The 22,185-nt window shown below is 52.8% G+C and overlaps 1 protein-coding gene across 2 annotated transcripts in view; it reads right to left on the bottom strand.

Moving 5' to 3' along the window:
* Positions 1 to 22,185, bottom strand: part of EHMT1 (euchromatic histone lysine methyltransferase 1) — a 75,193-nt gene that overhangs the window by 45,858 nt on the left and 7,150 nt on the right. The window contains exons 3-8 of one of the 2 annotated variants that reach the window (XM_065879541.1): positions 17,015 to 17,195; positions 13,573 to 13,730; positions 13,209 to 13,397; positions 5,705 to 5,782; positions 4,430 to 4,550; positions 1,411 to 1,542 (exon numbers count right to left, since the gene is read on the bottom strand). In XM_065879541.1, the coding sequence (XP_065735613.1) occupies positions 1,411 to 1,542; positions 4,430 to 4,550; positions 5,705 to 5,782; positions 13,209 to 13,397; positions 13,573 to 13,730; positions 17,015 to 17,195 (859 nt within the window). The remainder of the gene's footprint in view (positions 1 to 1,410; positions 1,543 to 4,429; positions 4,551 to 5,704; positions 5,783 to 13,208; positions 13,398 to 13,572; positions 13,731 to 17,014; positions 17,196 to 22,185) is intronic. The other variant, XM_065879542.1, reaches the window with a different exon arrangement.

Genomic DNA, 22,185 nt, shown 5'->3' with positions numbered 1-22,185 from the left:
CTTCCAAAGGAAGGCACGTTTCATGTTCCGAAGTAGGGGTGTAGGGTAAGCGGGGGTCCCCACAGGCATGGCAGGCCGGCTCGCCTGGACTCCCACAAACCAGGACCAGTCCCCACCCTCCGCACCCATCCAGGTCACATGGCCCTTCTCCAAGAAGCCCCAGGCCCCCTACCCTCCTGCCCAGCCTCAGGCCCACAGCTGCCCCCCTAGAGGGTCTGGAACCCTAACACTAAATGCACACAAAACTGGAGGACCTGACTCGTCCTTCCAAAGTGCTGACACCCCAGGCCCTGCATGACTGGACACATCCACGGGTCCCTCCAACGGTGGCTGTCAATCCAGGGAACACCCTCAGGGAAGCACCTTACATGGCACCCCGCAGCCTCTCCTCCTCCTCCAAGGGGCCCCCGCCAGCGTGGCCCTTACTTTTACCAGAAGCTGCACATACACATTAAAGGCAGAGGCCACCTCCCTCACCCTCCGGGGCTCAGCTCATATAGGGGCAGCAGGCGCCCCTGCTGTGCTGCCCTCTCACCTCTGACCCCAGGCAATGTGGTAAAACGAGCACTACTTCCTGCTGGCATCCAAGTCGGCACCTTCCTGAGACAAAGCTAAGAGCAGGTTTAGAAACAGTAAACACAGACGTCACTTCATCGGGAAGGAAGGCATGAGGTGATGACCGGAGAGGGGTTTCTGCTCTGTGTGCAACAAGAAGAGAGGCTAACTTCTCTGACAGACAAGCCTACAATTTTCTTCTTAAGCTAAAGATGTGATTTCCTAAACTAAACAAGTAAACCCAAAGTCCTCTAGTGTTCCAAACGCTAAAAGCTGGTTATTTGTCCTTTAAAGAATGATTGGTTATACCCCGACAGCAGCAAAATCCATGGGGTGTAAGTAACAGGGATTTTACATTTTCCCCACGCTTCATTTCAAAGAAATTTTTCAAAAGAGCCAAACAGCTATTAATTAATTTCCACCGGTAAAGATTTTCAGACAGCGAGGAGTGTGTGGCCCCAGCCCCAGAGCCAAGGACCCCCCGAGCTGCAGTGCCAGGGACTTCAAGGCCCGGCTCCAGGTATGCCACCATGGGGCACCACCAGCTCAACATCGACGAGAAGACACATTTCCACCAACACTGCTGGAATCAGGGACCATAAAAAGGCCACGTTGTGCAGAACGACGCCACCTGCATGCAGCCAGGGCACAGGGTCACCTCCCACTGGAAGCCCCATATAAACACGCATGGCTCGCAGAACTCCTGACCTTGGTGGGCAACTGCACCCGACCCCTGGGGCCGCCTCACTAGAGCGCCACAGGGACACAGCACACTGGCCCCGCGTCCTGCCCACTCGGCACCAAACGCACCCTCCCCCACCCCCGCCAGCTGGCCCTGGCCACGCACGCGCTCACCTTCTGCGTCAGAGGCCAGCGTGCCCTTGACTCGGAGATCCAGGGAGTCCAGCGAAACCTCCATGTACCCCGTGCCGTCGCTGGGTGCCATCTGCTCTGCGCTTCCCGAAGACGATGCATACGCTTCGGAACCTGCGTTCAAAGGAACACACGTCAAGCACGGTGCGCCGGGGCCTCGCGACCCACGGGAGGCGCCACGGGATGCTCGCGAGCCACTCAGACAACAAACACACATAGCAACCGGGCCCCCATCCCGCACTTCTGCTGGTTCCCATTTCCGCACGACCTCCCTGGGGAGAGGGCAGCCGTGTCGAGGAAAGCAAAGGTGTGGGCATGTGGAAACACCTTTCTCTACAAACACACCAGCTAGATAAAAGCTGATCAAATAATCAAGGACACATAAAAACGTCGTGCACATACGTTCTGTGAATATTACTTTAAAAATATGAGTAAAATCTGAATGGCAGCTTTGAAAGACCAGCTGCTGTACAGCAGCTAAAGAAGCCCCAGACGTGCAGCATTGCTGTGGAACCAGCCCAGCCTCAGACACCTGGGCTGCAGGATCCACAAGGAAAGGCTGCAGGGCCGCAGGGAGCGTCCTCCTGTGAGAAGGGGTTTACGAAGCACATCACCCACCAAAGGGCAACACAATCTGAACACGCCAAGGAGAGGAATGTGTGTAAGTGAGGAGCCCGTCAAGGGAGGGGGCGCCTGTCCACAAGTCCCAGAAGGCCCACCCAGGTAACTGCCATTCTAAGGGCATTTCACTGAGGAAGCCTGTGAAAACATGCATTTACACAGGATAATAACACCACCAGCAAAGGGCAAATACCCATAGTTCAGAGCCAAGTTTTAAATACTTGTCATCGACATTTCTTCAACGATGGGAAATGAACGAGCCATAACACGGAGAGGTTTGGTGCCCAAAGACTCTGAATTCAGGCCACAGTCTGAACCTAGATCTCAGACAGGAAGGAGCCAACCACCAGCGAGAAATCATCAGCAATCTGAGGAACTGAGCAGCCTTTGTGCGATTTTAAACGCTTTACAGGAGGAAATAAAATTCAAACTCCCGTTTAAATAACTATTTAGGCAGGCGTTCTACACATTACACACAAGATGGTGAAGATGAAGCCTCTACCCGAAACAACTTTTAGTCTTGGATCTACAACGGCTTTTGTCAGCCGACAGCAAAAACCACACGGGGTATTCTGATCTTGGCTGATGATTCCTGGTTGAGAGACAAGGAAACGTGAGTGAAGGAGAGGAGGTTCACGGGACACACCCGTGTGCCTGGTGGGTCAACAAACCCCACCAGCCACCTGACTCCAGTCTGAAACTGACTGCCACACACGGGCCTCCAGCAGTCCTCTGCATTTCAGGGGCAGCTCTGTAAACCTGCTTCTCTATCAGGGGAAGAACGCTAAAATAACTGCAAGACAGAAAGAAGTCCTGCAGCTTTGCGGTGCTGGTATAGAGAAAAATCAATCAATAAAACAGACTAGAAAGTCTAGAAACAGCCACACGGTGACCGTCAACAAAGTTTCAAAAGGTTAAGTGAAGAAAGAAAAGTCAATGCAACCAATGGTGCTGGAACAGCTGGAAATGCACAGGCAAAAACGTGAGCTGCCCGACAACACACACACACACATTCACACACACAAAGTGGATCAGAGACCCACATGTACGGGCTAACTATAAAACTTCAAGAAGAAAACATGGGACAAAAATCTTTGCGTCGTGGGTTGGTTAAGTCGAAGATTTCTGAGATCATGAAAAGCATGAATTTTAAAAGAAAACAATCCATAAATTCGACTTCAACAAACATTTTTTAAAACTTTTAGTAGGCGCACATACTTGCAAAACATCTATCTCACAAAAGACTTGTATCCAAAACACTGAAAGAAGTCACAACTCAGTGAGAAGATATACGCTCGGATTTTAAAGTAAGCAAAAGGTATAAACGCATTACGAGAAGATAAACCCTAAGATGTGCAACCTCGTTCTTTGGTAGGTAACCGCAATGCGACGGCACCACACATCAACCAGCAGCGCTGGAATCAGAGACTGACCGCGCAAGCGCTGCGGGGGCCCGTGCCGGGCTGGACGGCTCCCGTGCTGCTGAGGGAACGCAGAGCAGGACGAGCACTTTGGGAAACAGCTGGCAGCACTAAGTGAGACACACAGCATGACCCAGCCACTCTCCACTCCTAAACGTTTACCCCAGATAAACGGAGCATTTGCTCTAGAAACACGTGTACACAAACTCCGCAGCAGTTTATCTGTAAGGGCCAAAAACTGGAAAGAGACCAAATGTCCAACAGGTGAGGGGTAAACAAACCACAGACAGCTGCACATGGAACACCTCTCGCCAACAACACCACGGACGACCCTCAGTTACTCTCGGAGAAGCCAGAGAGAAGGATCCACCCGTAAACGTTCTCCACAGCGCTAACCCATCTGCGGAGACGACGTGGAGCAGAGGTGCCCGGGCCGGGGGAGGGCTGGCTGCGGAGGGAAGGTCTCCGTCGCGCAGCGAGGGTGGCAGGGGTCTCCTGTCACATGCACGTGGTGAGGCCCACCAACCGAACACCTCAGCAACACACACTTCAGGCTACACCAAGTCCTCCACGGCAAAGCTGCAAAGACGGGGCCCCTGGGCCACTAACTTTGACATCACGCCCTTCCCAGCTGTCCCTTTAACAAGGCTACCTCCAGATCAAGGGAATCTGAGCAAAGGGTTGAGAGCCACTGTGTGGACCAGGGCCCGGCCCGCACAGGACACTGAGGGCGGGACACAGGGAAGGTGGGGGCGGTCAGCATACGGCCATACCAGGGGGGCCTGCTGGAAGGAGACCCCCTGGCATCACCTGAGGGTCTCCAATAAAGCTGTTTCTGATGTTTTTAGTTTTTTAAACAGTGGAGTCTTCTGTTCAAATGAAGTCCTACACAGAATCCCAGCCCCAAGCCCCCCACGGCCTGTTTCCGCCCGGGGTCCTGTGTGTGGCTCTGTGTTTACCTAGCACGGAGCAGGGCTTCTTTTTACTTCTCCGCCTCCTCTTCCTCGCTGGCTTGATCCAGGGGCTGTCAGGCTTCCCTTTCCTCTTGAGAAACTTCTTCTTGATGCTGGATTCAGAACTCTGAGAACCAAGGGAAAGGAACAGAAAGAGCAAAGCATGGGCGCTCTGAAAGCAAAAGTTCTGTTTTCTTGCCATACCGTGATAATGCAACTAGAAAATTAATTTCACTCTTAGACATTTTTCTAGGTCACATTCTTAAAGACGCTCATGCTTTTCCCTAAATATCACTGTAAGCTCAGTTACTTGAGTTTGGCACAAAAAAGAATAAGTGAAAACGTTCTACCAGTAACTAAGTAAGTTCAGTAAGAGAATCCTCTTTTAATTACATGCCCCCATTCATCTCGCTCATGAGAAAAGGAACAATCAAAGCCTCAACGTGCATCAAATCTATGTCCAAATTAGCCATTACATGGAGAACAAGGAAAGAAATTATCATTAATTTACAACATTTCGAGATTCCCGTGAGTACACGTGTCTCAAATCCAGACGCAGAAAGGGCATCTAACTGCCACGAGTTACAGCAGATGCAGAGCATGAACCACTAGCCTTTCTAACGACTCCACCACCAGGATCTCACAACCCCTGTTAACTATGGATAGAAAAAGAAATTGTAAAATGTGTGTTCATGAGATAAAAGGATACACTAAGGGTGGCTCACTGGCCTTTCCAACAGTTGCCCTGGAGCCCGAGCCCTCGTGCTGGGCCCCCTGAGACGCCCAGGTGCCCTGTGCTCCCTCCAGCACCTTGTTCCTGCGCCCCCTTCACAGCAAAGCTCCAGGAAGAAAATCTGCCAAGAGCAGCACCACAGCTCCCTGCGCTTCAGTCTACAACCCCAAAGGAACACGTTTATCGCCAGACACAACAGCCCTCCCAGTGCTCGTCTCCGCCACCCACGTGGCCACTTTCTCCTCGAGGCACAGACTCCCTTCCCAGCCCTGCCCGATGGCCTGGGCGGCCCGCAGGCTCCCCAGGCTCCGCCCTCCCACCACAGCCCCGCCCTCTGACCCTGCCCCCGTGAGGTCGCATCGCTCGCAGCCCTCAGCTCTGAGCCACATCCAGCCCGCAGAGGACCTGAGGTTCCACCTCGGAAGCCTCGATCTTCCCTCGCCCGGTCCACCCGGCGGCCCCTCCCTGGCTCTCTGCTCGGCCGCTTTCTCTGCGGCTCCCACGTGGCTCCTCTGCCAGGAGCCCCGCGTCACCCGCGCACAGGTTACCAGATCAGACTCGTCTCCGTCCTCCTCCTCCTCCCCGGTGCCGGCCGACTCCTGCTCCTCTTCAGATTCGCCCTCCATCTGAGCAGCCCCGCCAGGAGCCAAAAAGAAAACACACCAATGAGAGCCGCTCGCTGGTGGCAGGCGATCTGACCCGACACAACTTGGAGGTGCCCCCGCTCCCCAAGAGCCCGGCCCAGAAGGGCTGCCCCCATGCCAGGCTCCAGGCTGACCTGGACCACCGATCCGACGTGACTCGGACGTACGCAGATCAGTGCGCATGGGAGACTGCACTCACCGCAAAAAGGTTTTCAGAGGCCACAGACTAATATAAAACGCAAAACCTACCCCCCCACCCACGAGCCCGCCCAGCCCCAGGGCCTCGACCTGCTGCCAGTGCTGGGCACCTGCGGGCGAGCACGGGAGTGTCTGCCTGCAGGGGCAGAGCACCCAGCGCGCTTCTGCGTCTTACTCTCTTCTAATGAAAAGTACGCTGTGGGATCTTTCCGTAACAGAACAGCAGAAGCACCTGGGTTCACCTTCTCTACCTACACAGGAGCCGCGTGCCCCCTCCACCCCTCCCCGCGCACCCGGCTGTGGCTCCTCGAGGGGCCACGCGGTGACCGCACCCTCACAATCTCACAGGAAGGGTAAGACCCTCCGGACAAACAGCAGACACGTGCTCCCACCCGTGCAGGACGCTCCGGGTGTGGGGCGCCCACAGGGCACCCCCAGGCCCTCTGAGGGGCCGCACCACCCCCCGAGTGTCTCCCACACGTGCTCCTCCATTTCTCCCATGCGTATTGTTGTGACCACAGCCCCAGCCCGTACGTCCACTGGGTCCTTGCTTTCTTAGTAACTGCGGAAGCTACACACACACACCGTCTGTTAAATATGTTATAAACATTCTCCTATCAAGCTCTATAGGCTCTGCTTCTGCTACTTCTTTTTAAAGTAAAACTTCTGGGGTTTTAATCTGGACAACTCGAACCTCTCAGTCTCTCCCTTCGTGGCTTCTAGGTTTGTGTCTTACAACAGAAGGCCTTCATTTGAGATTAGAAAAACGGTTTCCAACCTTTTTCCCACAGTTAAATATTTTGTGTTGACACTTTAAATCTTCTGGAATTTGCTTTTTTAAATAACAGCTTTACTGATTTATAATTCACCTACCCTTAAATTCACCCTTTCAAAGCACACAATTCAGTGGTCTTGAGTGTGTTCAGAGTTGTGCAGCCATCACCCCCGCCTATTCCAGGATGGAGTGACCATTTGTTGTGCACCTCGACCTAAGGGTCGGCCTTCACTTGGCCCCCAATTTTCCCAACAACGTTTATTGAAAAGTTCATGATCCCTTGCGAACAAACTGAAAACCCAACCCTTACAACAAACTGTATCTCTGCAGACAGACAGGTGCACCGTGGCCACCCTGCTCCGCCCTCTCATGGCTCTGCCGTGCCTGCACGAATCCCCGCTTGGACCCCCTCCGTATCTGTCCAGCTAACCTCTCCCCCACCCCCCAGCCCGTTCTCGCTGTGAACGACTCCCATGTCAGCTGGTCCCACAGAAACTCCTGTGGGAATTTTGACGAGAACAGTTCCGAATTCGTGGATAACATGGGGAAAGGGAGACGAAAGAATGGATCTTCTCATTCAGACAAATAATGGGTCATTCCATGAACTTATTCTTTTCTTTAACCTCTTTCAGTAAAGTTTTACTATTTTCTCCTTATAGATAACACACATTTCTTGTTAAATGTATTGCTAAGCACTGTGGTGATATTAAAGACTTACAGCTAATTTTTAGGTGTGATATTGTGGTTTTGTTGTTCAAAGAATCCTTACCTTCTAAGGACCCACACTGATATACCGGCCTCAAGGCCGTCCAGGTGGAGCAGGGACTCTGGCAAGCACCAGTGGCTGTACATACGCACAGCCTGACGTGTTCCACTCAGCAGGAGGTTAACAAGTATTGTCGGGTGTTTACTGATATTATTGACAAGCTGTCCTTATATTTTCCGACTGGCAGGACCACACAAGCTCAGCTCACTGGCTACAGCAGCCACTCAACTGGTTTCCTTGGATTTTTTTAGATGGGTGATTATATTCCCAGCAAACTCCCTTGTCGTTTAAAATATTAATGTTTCCTTCCAGTTTTCACCTTACAGCATCACAGCAAGAATGACCAATGTGGCGTGCTTATGTGAGGGGAGGAGGTGGCAACCCGCACTTTTCTTTTCTTTCTTTTTTGGCTGCATCGGGTCTTACTTGCAGCACGTGGGACCCTTCGATGTGGCATGCGGGCTTCTCTCTAGTTGTGGCGTGCGGGTTTTCGCTCTCTAGTTGTGGTACGTGGGCTCTGTAGTTGTGGCATGTGGGCGCTCTCGTCGAGTCGTGTGGGCTCAGTAGTTGTGGTGCACGGGCTTAGTTGCCCCGTGGTATGTGGGATCTTAGTTCCCCGACCAGGGATCGAACCCACATCCCGTGCATTAGAAGGTGGATTCTTTACCACTGGACCACCAGGGAAGTCCCAACCTACACTCTTTTTATCACTGGTATTAGCAATGGTTTAAAACTTTCGCCATTAAATATAACCTTTTTGGTAGGATTCTGATATCTTTATAATAAGCTTTATTTAAATGTTATCTTTAAATTTCATTGGGTAGTTTTTTATTTTAAAAATACTGAGCAGTGAAACTACCCATCAGAGTGGGCAGATTAACAACTTCCAAAACTCCTGTGACTGTAAAGGGAGGAATAAGGAATAACTCCTTATAAGGAATAAGTACTTGAAAACCGCACACACAGCAGCTACAGAAACAGACGTGAGGCGCTTGGGGTGAGAAGGGAGGGGAACACCACAGCTGGCACCTGAGTGGACAGACGGTGTAGGACTAAGCCAGGCAGAGGCCACACAGGGTGGGGGACCCGAGCCAGCAGGCCCCGTGAGCGCCCGAGACAACCCGCACCCACCTGCCCCATCCACACCAGTGCGGAGACAAGGACACCGGTCATCGGTGAGGAGTCAGCCCCCTACATGGAGGAGGCACCGTGCTGGCCGCATACACACAGGGCCTCGCTTGCTACAAATCGACTTTTTAAAAGGACAAATAACTACACAGATAAACAGCTGGGTCCCAAACAGGCACTACACAAGAGAAGGCATCCAAACAGCAAATAAACATACAACAAAGTACCCAGGGCTTCCCTGGTGGCGCAGTGGCTGAGAGTCCGCCTGCCGATGCAGGGGACGCGGGTTCGTGCCCCGGTCTGGGAAGATCCCACATGCCGCGGAACGGCTGGGCCCGTGAGCCATGGCCGCTGAGCCCGCGCGTCCGGGGCCTGTGCTCTGCAACAGGAGAGGCCACAACAGTGAGAGGCCCGCGTAGCGCCAAAAAAAAAAAATTACCCAAGCTTCTCGGAAACCAGGGAAACGCAAATCAGAACTGCAGTGTGAGAGCGCTCAGCCGCACCAGGAGGGCAGCCCACCAAGTTCACAAGCCCGTGATGCACACACAGGACGTGCAGCTCCCCTCGCGGATGTGCCAGACATGGGCAACAGCCCCGCTGGAGCCCCGCACACACCCGTCCAGAGGGGTGCGGCCCCACTTGGCTCCCAACGCTCTGGCCTCAGAAACTACCGAGAACAGCCAAGGGCTGTGGGGGCCCGTGAGTCCGTGAACACGTGCCGCTGCAGACACTTACACCTGTGGCGTGGCTCCCTCAAAGGAGAATGAGAAAGGCAGGTAACATCCCAGGACTATTATAACCCTGGAGGGTCTCAGAGACCCTGGGCCACCTTAAAAACCACCGTCACACAACAGTGAAAATGAACTAACAGCATAAATAAATCGCACAAACACAACACAGAGTAAAACGAGCCACACTCGGAAAAAGGAGTGCCTCCTGCGTGATTGCACCGAAGCCCAGAACAAAAGCAGAGGCAACCCTGCCACGGGGACCGGAGCGGGGCGCCACCCGTATGCTCCTGCCCTGGGCACCGCCGACCTGTGCCCCGTCCCCAAGTCCACACGGCAGGGAGCTGGACCCTGTGACATGCCTTCCAGTCTCTCTCCTTTGTTCCGCTACCTCAGCAGGTCCTGTGAAGAGCTTTCCTGGAGGCCGCAGCCTCCCCTGCCCTCGTCCCCTGATACACGGTTGTGTCTGGCTGACTTTAAGGCAGGTTTAGCCTCAGAACCGGCTGGCGTATCTCCCATCTTTCTCGTCTCCGGAACAGGTCACATAACAAATCCATGACTCTTTGTTACTATCACTGATCTGTTTAGATCTGCTCCTGCCATCTTATTTTGTTTTCCACATTTTCTTCTTGATTCTGCTTTTATTTATTTCCTGATTCTTTCGTTAGCTTGATACCCATTTAATTTTCTTCCTTTGTATCAGTATCTAGACTAACTCAGTGTTATTCAGTGTCTAGACTCTTTCCGGAAGATGACGACCTCCATCAAAATAGAGAATCCAGAGATAGACTCACATTCAAATGCCGCGTGGTATGTGACAGAGGTGGCATTTTAAATCAGCAAGGAAGCAAATGTCAGTCAATAAACAGTGCTGGCACACACGGCTCACCATGTGAGGGAGGCCACACAACCCTGACCTCACGTTTTGTTCAAAAAGCTTTACTGAGGTATAATTTATATACCATAAAATTCACCCACTTTGACTGTCTCTACCTCACATTTCATCAAAAATTCTCTATGAATCAAATGTTTATATATAAAGAATGAAGCCCATGAAGAATTAGAAGATAGCTTACATGAATATATTCTAAATCGCCACAGGGAAACGTCTGCGTATTGTAATTAGAACCCCGAACCCAGAAACCATACAGAAACAGACTAGTATCCATGAGCTCTCACATCGCAGCCAAGGCTGGACAGCACACACCTTCGAGCAACAGGTCAGCTCTGCGCTCACATAAGGCTGCCCAGACCACATGACCCAGCAGAAATGGGGTCGCTAGACAACAAATCCTGACAGCCAGTTGTGTGAGAAGCTGCTCGGCACATTGACCTGCAGCAAAACACTGAGATACAGGGACACGCAGATGAAAACCTGTCCCTCCCAACTAACTCACTGCGGCAGAGACCTGGAGATGCCCACATTCTACCTCTCAACAAAGTGCATACTACGAGCCCCGAGTGTCACCTCTAACAACAGGAAATGGCTTTACGGGGCGGGGGCGGAGGGGGGGGCTGCACCCACTGAGGGGCCCGGCCAAGAGCAGCTCGTGGAGCCACAGGCAAAGCTCCTTAAGGAGACTGGACGTCCAGAGTCAAGTCCCCACTGCAGGCGGCGGGGAGTACAGGTCTGTAAAAATCACCGTTCAAAATACCACCGCAAGACTTAGGACACTGCTTCCTTCCTACACGGAAGGGATAAAATAATAAAAGATGGAAGAGAAAAAAGAAATGATATCTTAAATCATTTTAAAATTTCCTTTAAATCTCTAATGTCAGCATTTTCTATCAATTTATTTTTGAAAAATTATACCTTAATAGCTGGGCCAACATTTAAAATTTTGCCCCAAAACCTGCTAAAAAATAGAACTGGCATAAATGGCTAATATGAATCTGAAATTTAAGCAACACTAAGAAAAAACATGGCCAAACTCCAGAAGCTGAAAGAAAATGCTTTACACATGTCAAAGGCTGCACCCACAGGGCTGATGCAAAGTGCAAAAAGCTAATCAACAAAATCATACACTTCAAACAAGTCACTGTTGCAACAAACTCACTGGAACGTCTCTGCCCACCCTTAGTTCCAGAATAACTCGTAAGGTGTAATGGTCCATCTTAAGGATGCTCCAAAGTTTTCTCAGACAAGTCTGAGGCATGGACAGTAAATCCACGGCTCCACACGTCTGCCTGGCTCTCAGCCACAGTTTCGCCTTCGTGTCTAACTCACCCCTCCCCCAACCAGAAGGGCCCCAACAGCAACAGCCACTCTGCTCAAGTCTGCGCCCGGCACCCCTGGGCCCCCTGAATCACTGAAACCATACAAGCCCCGTGGTCCCTGTCATGTTGCGGCAAAGACAGAAATGAGGGTCTTTTCTTTTCTGACAAACAAGGAAAATAAAGGAGCCATGGGCAGGCTATGGAAACAACATAAACTGGCCTGAAAGAGTTAATCAATCCTAGCTTTTCTTTCTTTTTTTTTTTCCCTTGGCTGCACTGGGTCTATCCTTGCTGCACGCGGGCTTTCTCTAGATGCGGCGAGCGGGGGCTACTCTTTGGTTGCAGTGCACGGGCTTCTCATTGCAGTGGCTCCTCTTGTTGTGGAGCACAGGCTCTAGGGCATGCGGGCTTCAGTAGCTGTGGTTCGTGGGCTTCAGTAGTTGTGGCTCATGGGCTCTAGAGCGCAGGCTCAGTAGTTGTGGCGCACGGGCTTAGTTGCTCCGCAGCACATGGGATCTTCCCGGATCAGGGCTCGAACCCATGTCCCCTACACTGGCAGGCGGATTCTTAAGCACTGCGCCACCAGGGAAATCTCAACCCTAGTTTTATTTTAACTGTTACTAATCTGTAGTGTCTGTAACTAGACTTACCCTTCACAAAGCTAACCTCTAACACTCTCTGACACTATGTGAATTACATCCTGCACTCCCCTGTAGGAAATCACCCCTTGTAGCGTTCTGCATTTTAGAAAGAAGGTCGCAGCCGATAACCCAGCCGATAACAAACGGACCCAATTACCGGGCTGCCTGACACCAGCGGTGACTGTTTTGAAATAATGCAAGAAGAAGAAAAATTCAAGACCTTCATTACTTTGATCCTTATCACCTATCCCCAGACTGCAAGCTCCACCTATAAGACCTCTCCTGATTCCCCGGGGGAGGGGGGACACAGTTCTTGAGGCACTAGCCTGCTGTGTTCCCTTTTCGCCTGGCAAAGAATAAAGCTATTATTTCTTTTCCTCCAAAACTCTGTCTCTGCATTTCTGTTCGGCACCGGTGCACACAGAGCCAAGATAAGGCATCACCACCCCCAGCCGGTGCCACGCCTTCAGGGCCACCACACCGCCAACCCCGAGCTCGTCCTGGGTGGACACGGATGAAGCGTCCATAACGAGGACACGCCAGCACACGTACCACCCCACAGGCCTGTCAGCAGCCCTGGGCGCTCACTCCACTGGGAGGACAGAGGCCTCACCTGCGGAAGGACCACACCTGTGCCGGGTGCCTGGGACACTGTGCCAAGGCCAAGGGCAAGCCGTACTGGCACTCGGTCAGCCACGGTTAGCAGTTTGGGTTATTAATGGTATTATTCCTGTCACTCCCAAGCCTAAAAATGCTCAGGCCGTTTACTTCCATGAACGCTGCGCGGGAAGACAAACACTTCTCTGATGAAAATAAACTACCTAAAAATTCAAGAGAAATAAAATATAAGAATCCCAGCCAGAAGTAAACAGGGGGCTTTATTAAGGCCCAGAAGCGCCCAGCCGCCACCCCTACCCCTGCCAGGACCGAGGTCTGCGGTGTGCGTCCCGCCCACCTTCTGGCTGCGGTCAGGCTCCAGCGCACTGTCCTTGGAGGCCCTGCTGCCCTCGGCAGGGAACGCGGTGGCCGGCTGGGCGCCCTGCTCCTCATCCTCCTCCAGCTCCTCCGAGTCATCCTCCTCAGAGTCCATGTCTAGGCTCTCCCCGTTCACATGGAGGGAGCCGTCGCCCAGGTCCTTCTCGCCCTGGAACACGCCAGAAGCCCACATCAGGACCCCGCCAACTCCTCGGGGCAAGGCCCACGGGGCGGGGCAGGGGAGGGGGTGGCGACTGTGCCGGAAGACGAGAGCTTGGGGCGGGCGGGGGCCACCCTGGAGGAGAGATGGAGGGCAGCCCCCGCAGCCTGGCCCGCACCCTTACCTTGGAGCCCACCGTGGAATGAGTTATGCTCTTAAACATCTCAATCACCGTCCTCTGTTTTAACACTTTGGTCTTTTTCTTAGGAACCAGGCTATAGGTTCCCATTCTTCGTTTTTTCTTCCGAGATACTGCAGCTGCTAAAACAAAAGGCAAGCAAGCTAAAAAAAAAAAAAAAGTCAAAAGGGGACGAGAGAAGAAAAGAAATGCCATTCAAATGTTTTTAGAGGTAGGTGACAGTTCACAAACTCTGATCACCAAAATCATCAGCACTCAACAGTGTCTTAAGTTGCACAGAGAAAGCTGAAAACCCGTCACAGATACAGGATCTGTCCACAAGGAGACACCGAGCTGTACGGAGGGCAAACATGAGCACGCCCTCCCGAGCAGGCAGCACAACACCGGGAGACCCGCAAGCTGGCAGGAGCGGGCCCGGGTGCACCTGGGACAGCCTCTGAGCAGGGCTCTCCGAGGGGCTGAGAAGGGAGGGCCTCCTCCAGACGCCCTCCTGCTCGTGTGTCCAGAGGGTCCACCGCTGACGTGCAGCCACTGAAGAGTGGACTTACACCACTGTCACCTGGACCCTCCATCCTCGCTCAGCACTTCACGGACCACGGGGAAGGATACTGGAAACAAGGGCCCAGCGAGCTATCCCTGCACACAAGGGCCAGGGAGGGAGAGGCCTGGGAGCAAGGTCTCCCGACAAGCGCAGCAGTCGAGGGGGTACAGAGCAGGGGCTTGGGGACTCGTGGCCCCTGACGCCATTCTGGGCAAAGCAGCCCCAGGTTTACTGCTTTGACAGAATGAGGGTCTCTGTGATGTTTTATTTTTGTAAAAAGTTCCAGGGTATTAAAAAAAAAAAATCTGAAAACCACTGCTTTAAACACGGAGGAACTCCACGAAAGGGCTGAAAGAAATACCTTACGTTTTATTTCTACGAAATGCAGAGAAGGGATACGGGGAGAAAGGATGCACGTCGGCCATGGGTGCCGGGGGTCAGAATGACAGCCCCTCGCAGGTGCGTGGCGAAGCCAGGACACTGAGGACAATCGCCACATGGGCCACACGTGTTTACGTGGAAACGCCGACCGTCCACGCGCTGAACGGAGCACAGGTGAGCTGGCGGAGGTGCCCCCCCCAGGAGGAGGCGGGTGGGTTGTGAGCTCCGTGCAAACTTGCCATCTCGTCTCCGCTCACGGCAAGAGCAGGCCCTCCGGGGCGGGGCTGTCACCACAGTGACAAGGAGAGATGGCCCGAAAGCGTGCACTTCCTGTGACAGCGTAATGCACTGGCCAGGGGAAGTGGGGAGGAGGAAGGTTTGAAGAACGAGGCAGGCCGTTCCAGGTCTGCAGCGACGCCGTCACACAGGGCCACGTCCCCACGGGCCCCTGCTCCCCCCGGGGTGAGGACGCTGCAGGCACAGCAAGAGGGGCCTGCCACCTCCCTGGGGAGGGAGCCGGGCAGCTGCTGCAGGAGCGCCAGGCACCAGGCCGTTCACACTGTCCTGAGCCCGCAGGCCCCGTCTCCGCCTCCGGCCCTCAGGTAAGGAAACAGAGGCAGAGAAGGACCCATGTGGGAAACTGCTAAACACACTCAGCATTTCTGTTTAGAAAACTTGGATTGAACAGATAAGGAAATAATAAAGCTAAAACAGGAACAATCTTAATTTTTATTAAGATAAAAGATCCTTGTGGCTTGCAGGATCTTAGTTCCCTGACAAGGGACTGAACCCACACCCATGGAGTCCTAACCATTGGACAGCGAGGGAATTCCCCAATCTTAACTTTTTAACAGAAGTACCGACTCCTGACATTCCTCGCCAAGCCCTACACACATGGGTTTAATTCCACAGAGACATGCAACTCTGTCCAGCTTTAACTCTTTGAAACAAATAATACTGAGCTGAAATAGACCAAAAGTTGGAGGTGGTGGGGAGACAGACTGACCCTGTTTTCTAACCAACCACAGCGCTCCAACAAACAGAACACGGACTCCCTGGAGACACAGCTAGTCCCAGGACTGGGGAAGGACAAGACGGGCTGGGTCCACCTGGTGTAGCCAGGAAGTCCTCACAAAGTGATGGGGTCACATTGGAGGACTCAGGAGCCAGCCTGAAGGGCAAACCTGGGACAATTTGAACATGATGGCGACGGACTGGAGCCCAGAGACTCACAAAAGGATCCATGAGTTGAGACAGAGGCAAGGCTGGAAAGGGGAGGCCCTTCATTCCAGCAGAAGCTCCGCTAGGAAGTAAGGACAGGGCGATGGAATTGGAAGCCATCCTGGGGCGATCAGTCTGGGAGTGGGTCCCTAGATGCTCAAGCTGCCAGGTGGGACCATGCAACCCTCTAAGCCCCGCCTCCAAAGACACAAAGGACAACAACCCAAGGGCCTGTAGATCCAGCCCTGCCGCAGCAGGACCAACACCCACACCCCACTCCCAGGGGACGCAGCAAGGACACACGCCCCTCGGAGACGGCAGTGACCTGAGCCTGACCCGGGAAGACAGCAGCGACCCCAGGGGGACGCTCCAGATGTCCAGGCGCACACTAAGGGACTGCAGGAAGCCGGCCAGAAATGCCTCCTGGGACAACTGACTGGCAAAGGTGAGCGGGGCCTGAGGCCTGGACGACGCGTCACACGGGGGGCCCTTCCAGGCTCTGACACTACAGCGACTGCCCGAGAGGGCGCCACGCACAACAGGGACGCGCCCAGGGCCCCATGTCTGAAACTTCCACACACGTTCAGAAGTAAACGTTACACGCTGGGCGGGAGAAGGATGCGCGACTGTGCACAGAGTGGAATCGGGGGAGGGGGACGGGGGAGGCCACAGGCATCCTCTGTAGAACCTCTGGTCTGAAATTACTGATAAGCAACAAGTGTCCTGAAAGTCCTAAGGAAGACAGGCCCCAACCAGCACATGACCACCCCAGGGCAGCCCCTCGGGGGGCCGCCTCCCCCTCGTCTGTGAGTCCTCAGCGATGTGAGCCGGGCCTGGCAGAGAGGCCTGTCTGCACTGGAGGGGTCTGCAGAGGAAGCAGGCTCTACGGGCATGCCTGCCACGGCAGCCTCCCTGGGGGCCGCTCACCAGCGCCCCCCTCCTGCGAAAGGCCCCACAAGGCACCCGATGCTCCTCCACGCCCCCAGGTGAGCGTGAGGAGAGGTGGCTTGGGGTGGGAGGGGGCCGCCCCACGGCCACCCGCACCTGAACCACGGCGCCCCTGCAGTACTGAATCCATGAGCTGGGAGACTCCTCAAATCCAGAGCCCTCCACCCAATCAGACCAAGGCCGCAGACGGTCGGAATGAAAACGATCTTCACCTGGAAGCTGAAAACAAGCGGAGGACGCGACGCAGCACCGGGTGAGGGTGGAGCGGGGCCCGCGTCCTCTGCGGTGCAGGCTCGGGACACGCCCGAGAGAGAGGCGGCGGCAGGTTCCCTTTACCTGTCTGTGCCTTCGTGGTGGCCACGTAGCACTGGTTTTGAGGTAGAGACTGGTGAAGGGGCGGGAAGGGGGGTAAAAGCTGCTGTCGTCCAAAATCCGAGGCGTTTCTGCTCAACTCCTCTTTCGGCTCCTCAGGGTCACGGGCGTCCCGGCCTTCCCTGGGGTCCTTACTGGCCGCGTGCTTCAAAACAAAGACAACGCGACAATGACGCACAGGCAGGCAGCGATGAAACAGCGTGCCTCTCCCACCAAACCCCTCCCCCGAGAGATGTGCGCTGAGGAGAGAGGGGAAAGCGCAGAAACCCGCTGCCACCAGAGCGCCTGTGACAGGCGCGGGTCGGCGTCACAGGCCAAGAACAGAGTCTGCGTTTCTGCAGGGAAGTAGCAGCGGCTGTGACACATGCGGCACCCAGAACCGGGACCGTCTCCCACCTGGGCCTTTACAGAAAGCCAGCCAGCCTGTGATTTAGGTAATAAACTATGACTACGTTTGCAAATACCCAGATGGGGCACATTCCAGGTGATCACGGCTACACAGTGCACATCCCCCAAGTGGTTTTCACGCCACGACAGACCATCATGTTAAACGTTAAAGACGCTTTTGCTCAGTTTTACCCATTTCCTCAGTGTCTCGGCCTTAGCCTTCTGAGACCACAACAGCCTGTGATGTGGATGTCAACCCCCTAGCACCGACCAACAGCCCTTCCTTTGCTCCGGACACCACTCAGCACCCCCCCACCACTTGCTTCCCCAGAGTCACCTACAGCCTTGAGACAGTCTGATCTCAAACCCGATTCCACTGAACCACATTTCGTTGTGCACAAAGCAGGTGTGATCCTTCAATGTACGGGGCAGGGAAACTGGACAGCCACCTGCAAAAGGATGGAGGTGGACCTTCACCTTACACCACTGACAGAGATTAACTCTGAACAGATCAAAGACCTAAAATTGTAAGACTCCTAGAAGAAAACGGGGGAAGCTTCATGACATTGGATTTGGCAGTGAATCCTTGGATATTACAACAAAAGCACAGGCAACAAAAGAAAAAAGATAAATTAGACTTTATTAAAATAAAAAATTTCTTATAGGGACCTCCCTGGTGGTGCAGTGGTTAAGAATCCACCTGCCAATGCAGGGGACACAGGTTCAAGCCCTGGTCCGGGAAGATCCCACATGCCGCAGAGCAACTAAGCCCATGCACCACAACTACTGAGCCTGCGTTCCAGAGCCCACGAGCTACAACTACTGAAGCCCGCGCGCCTAGAGCCTGTGCCCCACAACAAGAGAAGCCACCGCAGTGAGAAGCCCGCGCACAGCAACAAAGAGTAGCCCCGGCTCACTGCAACTAGAGAAAGCCCGTGCGCAACAACGAAGACTCAACGCAGCCAAAAATAAAATAATAAGATAAAAAATTTCTTATAAATCAAAACCACAATGAGACATCACCTCACGCCTGTAAGAATGGCTACCATCAAAAAGACCACAAGTAACAAATGTTGGAGAGGGTGTGGAGAAAACAGAACCCTAGTGCACTGCTGGTGGGAATGCAAACTAGTGCAGCCACTATGGAGGTTCCTCAAAAAGTTAAAAATAGAACTACTATATGATCCAGCAATTCCACTCCTGGGTATTTATCCAAAGAATACAAAAACAATAGTTCAAAAAGATAAATGCACCCCTGTGTTCACTGTAGCACTATTTATGATAGCCAAGATGTGGAAGCAACCCAAATGCCCGTCAACAGACAAATGGATAAAGGAGATGTGGTGTATTTATACACACACACAATGGAGTATTACTCAGCCATAAAAAAGAATGAAACCTTGCTGTTTGTGACAATATGGATGGATCCAGAGGTACTACATTAAAAGAAATAAGTCAGAGAAAAAGACGAATACCATGATTTCACTTATACGTGGAATCTAAAAAGCAAAACAAATGAACAAATGTAACAAAACAGAAACACTCATAAATACAGAGAATAAACAGCGGGTAGAGAGGTGGGGGAGGACAGACAAAACAGATGAAGGGGATTAAAAAGTACAAACCACCAGTTATATAATAAGTAAGTCATGGGGATGTAACACACAGCATGGAGAATACAGTCAACAATACTGTAATAACTTTGAATGGTGACAGATGGTAACTAGACTATTCCTGGTGATTCTTTTGCAATATATAAAGATATTGAATCACTATGCTGTAAACCTGAAACTAATATATTGTAAGTCAATTACACGTCCATTAAAATTTTTTTTTAATTTCTATGCATCAAAGGACAAAATCAATAGAATGAAATGGCAACCTATAGAATGGGAGACAATATTTGCAAATTATATATCCGATAAAGGAATCATACATAGAATATATAAAGAACTCTACAGCTCAACAGCAACAAAAAATCCCAATTTAAAAATGGGTAAAGGGCTTCCCTGGTGGCGCAGTGGTTGGGAGTCCGCCTGCCGATGCAGGGGACACGGGTTCATGCCCCGGTCTGGGAAGATCCCACATGCCGCAGAGCGGCTGGGCCCGTGAGCCATGGCCACTGGGCCTGCGCGTCCAGAGCCTGTGTTCCACCACGGGAGAGGCCACAATAGTGAGAGGCCCGCATACCGCAAAAAAAAAAAAAAAAAAAAAGGGTAAAGTATCTGAATAGATATTTCTCCAAAGAAGACATACAAATGGCCAAAAAGCACATGAAAAGATGCTTAATTTAACATCACTGATCATCAGGAAAATGCAACTCAAAACCGCAATGAGACCACCTCACACTCCTGGGATGGCTACTATCAAACAAACAGAAAACAAGTGTTGGTGAAGGTACGGAGACACCGGGGCCTCGGTGCGCTGCTGGGGGGAAGGTAAAATGGCGCAGATGCTGTGGACAACAGCGTGGGGCTTCCTCAAGAAGTAGATGGAATTATCCTATGATCCTGCAATTCCACTTCTGGGTGCACACTCTGAAGAATCAAAAGCAGGGACTCGAAGAGCTCTTCGTACAACTGTGTTCACAGCAGCATCGTTCACGACAGACAAGGGGTGGAGGCAACCCAAGTGCCCACTGATGGCTGATGGATAAACCAAATGTACATGTGTGTATACGTACACGCATGCAATGAAATATTATCCGGCCTTAAAAAGGAAGGAAGTTTTGACAGAGGCTACATTGTCTCGAGGACATTGTGCTGAGTGAAACAGGCCAGACACAAAAGGACAAATCCTCATATGAGGGACCAAGCGTAGTCAATCCGAGACAGAAAGTAGATGTCAGGGCCCGGGGCTGGGGGTGCGGAAGGGGAGTGAGTGTTTAATGGGGACAGAGCGTCAGTCTGTGGAGACGAGAAAGTCCTGGGGAGAATGGTGGTGGCGGCCGCACGACAATGTGAATGTGCTTAATGCCCCTGAGCTGGACACTCAAAAATGGTTAGAACGGTAAATTCTATGTTATGCATATTTGAATACAGTGTCCACATCTCTGGGAGTCGACATCGGGGAGATGCCAACAGGCCTGCCAAGGACGGCCCTGGACTCGGCTTCTCCCAGCGCGACCCACGCTCAGCCCTCTGGCTCCTCTGCCAGGCTCCCCGCCTGGGCCCGCACGCAGCTCCTCCTCACACTGCACAGGCCGAGGCCTCCTCCGCGGCCTCCACCGCTAACGTGCCCTGGCACAGACAGCCCTGGTAAAGGTAACCTGTTAGCTGGGTCAATTCTCCAGTCCTTCTCAAATATGTGGGCTTTGTCTCAAGGTCACTGCTTTGACACGATCGCTCCCTCACTCCTCCCACGAACGACCTCAGAAACCACGCAGCTACCACCTCCACCAGTGCTTGCAAGACAGACGTGACACAGGAGCTTAAAGGATAAGTGGACAAAGGCAGAAGCTAAATCTGAGAAGGCAACAGCCACGTGAGGCTCGTTCTCACTCGGGCACAAAATCCATTCTTTGATTCAAGGTATTATTTTTGAAAATCTAAAAAACAAAATTAAAAACTGCTGAACTTGAGTGAAGACCCTAAACTCTGTTAGGGCCCCATCATCTGACAAAGCAAACCCACCGAGGCGGAGTGGCTGGCGCCTGACCTCCCGGCGGGGCACCGCAGAGCCCCAGCCAGTCCCCCATGTGGAGAGAGGACCCGCGCCAACACCTACCTGCCACGCGCCCGGGTCACAGCGTGTGACCCAGACGCCCAAGGGCAACTGCGCCTGGCCTCCGCTGGCCTCCCCATCCCAGTGCTCACTCTGCTCAGTGGCTCTCCCTTCCTCACCCCAGCCACTGTCGGGCCTGGCCCAACTGAGGCGAGTCCTCACACCCACCTGGTGCCCCCGCTTCCGGGTGCAGCAACACCCACCTGCACCCCAGCTGCAGGAGGACCCGCCCCACCCGGACCGAGAGTACCCAGCCAGGCCCGCATCTTCTCTCCATCTTCTCTCCAGAACCCAGGGACTACTGGGGGCCGTGTGGAAGGAGCCAGGGAGAGTGCAGGGACACAGCCACCCAAGGAGAAGCCAGAGGTCCCCGTGCGGCACCTCCAGGAATGAGCACAATTCAGTTAGGGAGACGGGTCTACACTGGCGTGCCAATGCGGGATAAAAGGGTCTCCTTCCAGAAGTTCTCACTTCCTTTGCGTGAACGGTGGCTGAGTCTAACCCTGTGTCGGCACCTTCTGATGGCACAGGCATTGGGTCCGAGAGGCAAACTGACTCTGCCCTGCCTGGGGATGCGAGGCCACGAGGCTGTGAAAACCCCTGCATTTTTAAACTCTTAAAGGACAATGGATTTCTTGCCATAAGCATGTAACACTCTTTCTATCATAGGGATGACTGTTTTCAAAACGCAATTTTCAATAAAACATGCTTTCCTAAGAAAACCAAACAAGACTAAACTGGGTCTGGGGGGAAGAGAAGCCAGAGGGCAGGAGAGGCCAGGTCTGGACCTGGGCCGGGAGCCAGGAGGGCACCCCATCTCCACGTCTCCAATCCCCTCTTCCGGCAGGGGTCCCAGGAGCAGATGAAGTTTCCAGGGTGTGGAGCGGATGGTCTTGGTCTTCAGGAAATCAGGTTCCAAAGCCTCAAAATCCTTCCCTTTTCTTTCACTACAAGTGACCAGCCCGAGAGTGCTCAGTAATTTCCAACAAAGTATGTGTTGCAATTGACTGCATGCTGCTATTAAT

The sequence above is a fragment of the Phocoena phocoena genome, chromosome 6, assembly GCF_963924675.1.
Source record: "Phocoena phocoena chromosome 6, mPhoPho1.1, whole genome shotgun sequence".
NCBI classification, from domain to species: Eukaryota; Metazoa; Chordata; class Mammalia; order Artiodactyla; family Phocoenidae; genus Phocoena; species Phocoena phocoena.
Note: the sequence above shows the minus strand (reverse complement) of the source record. Positions and strands in the feature narration are given on the sequence as shown.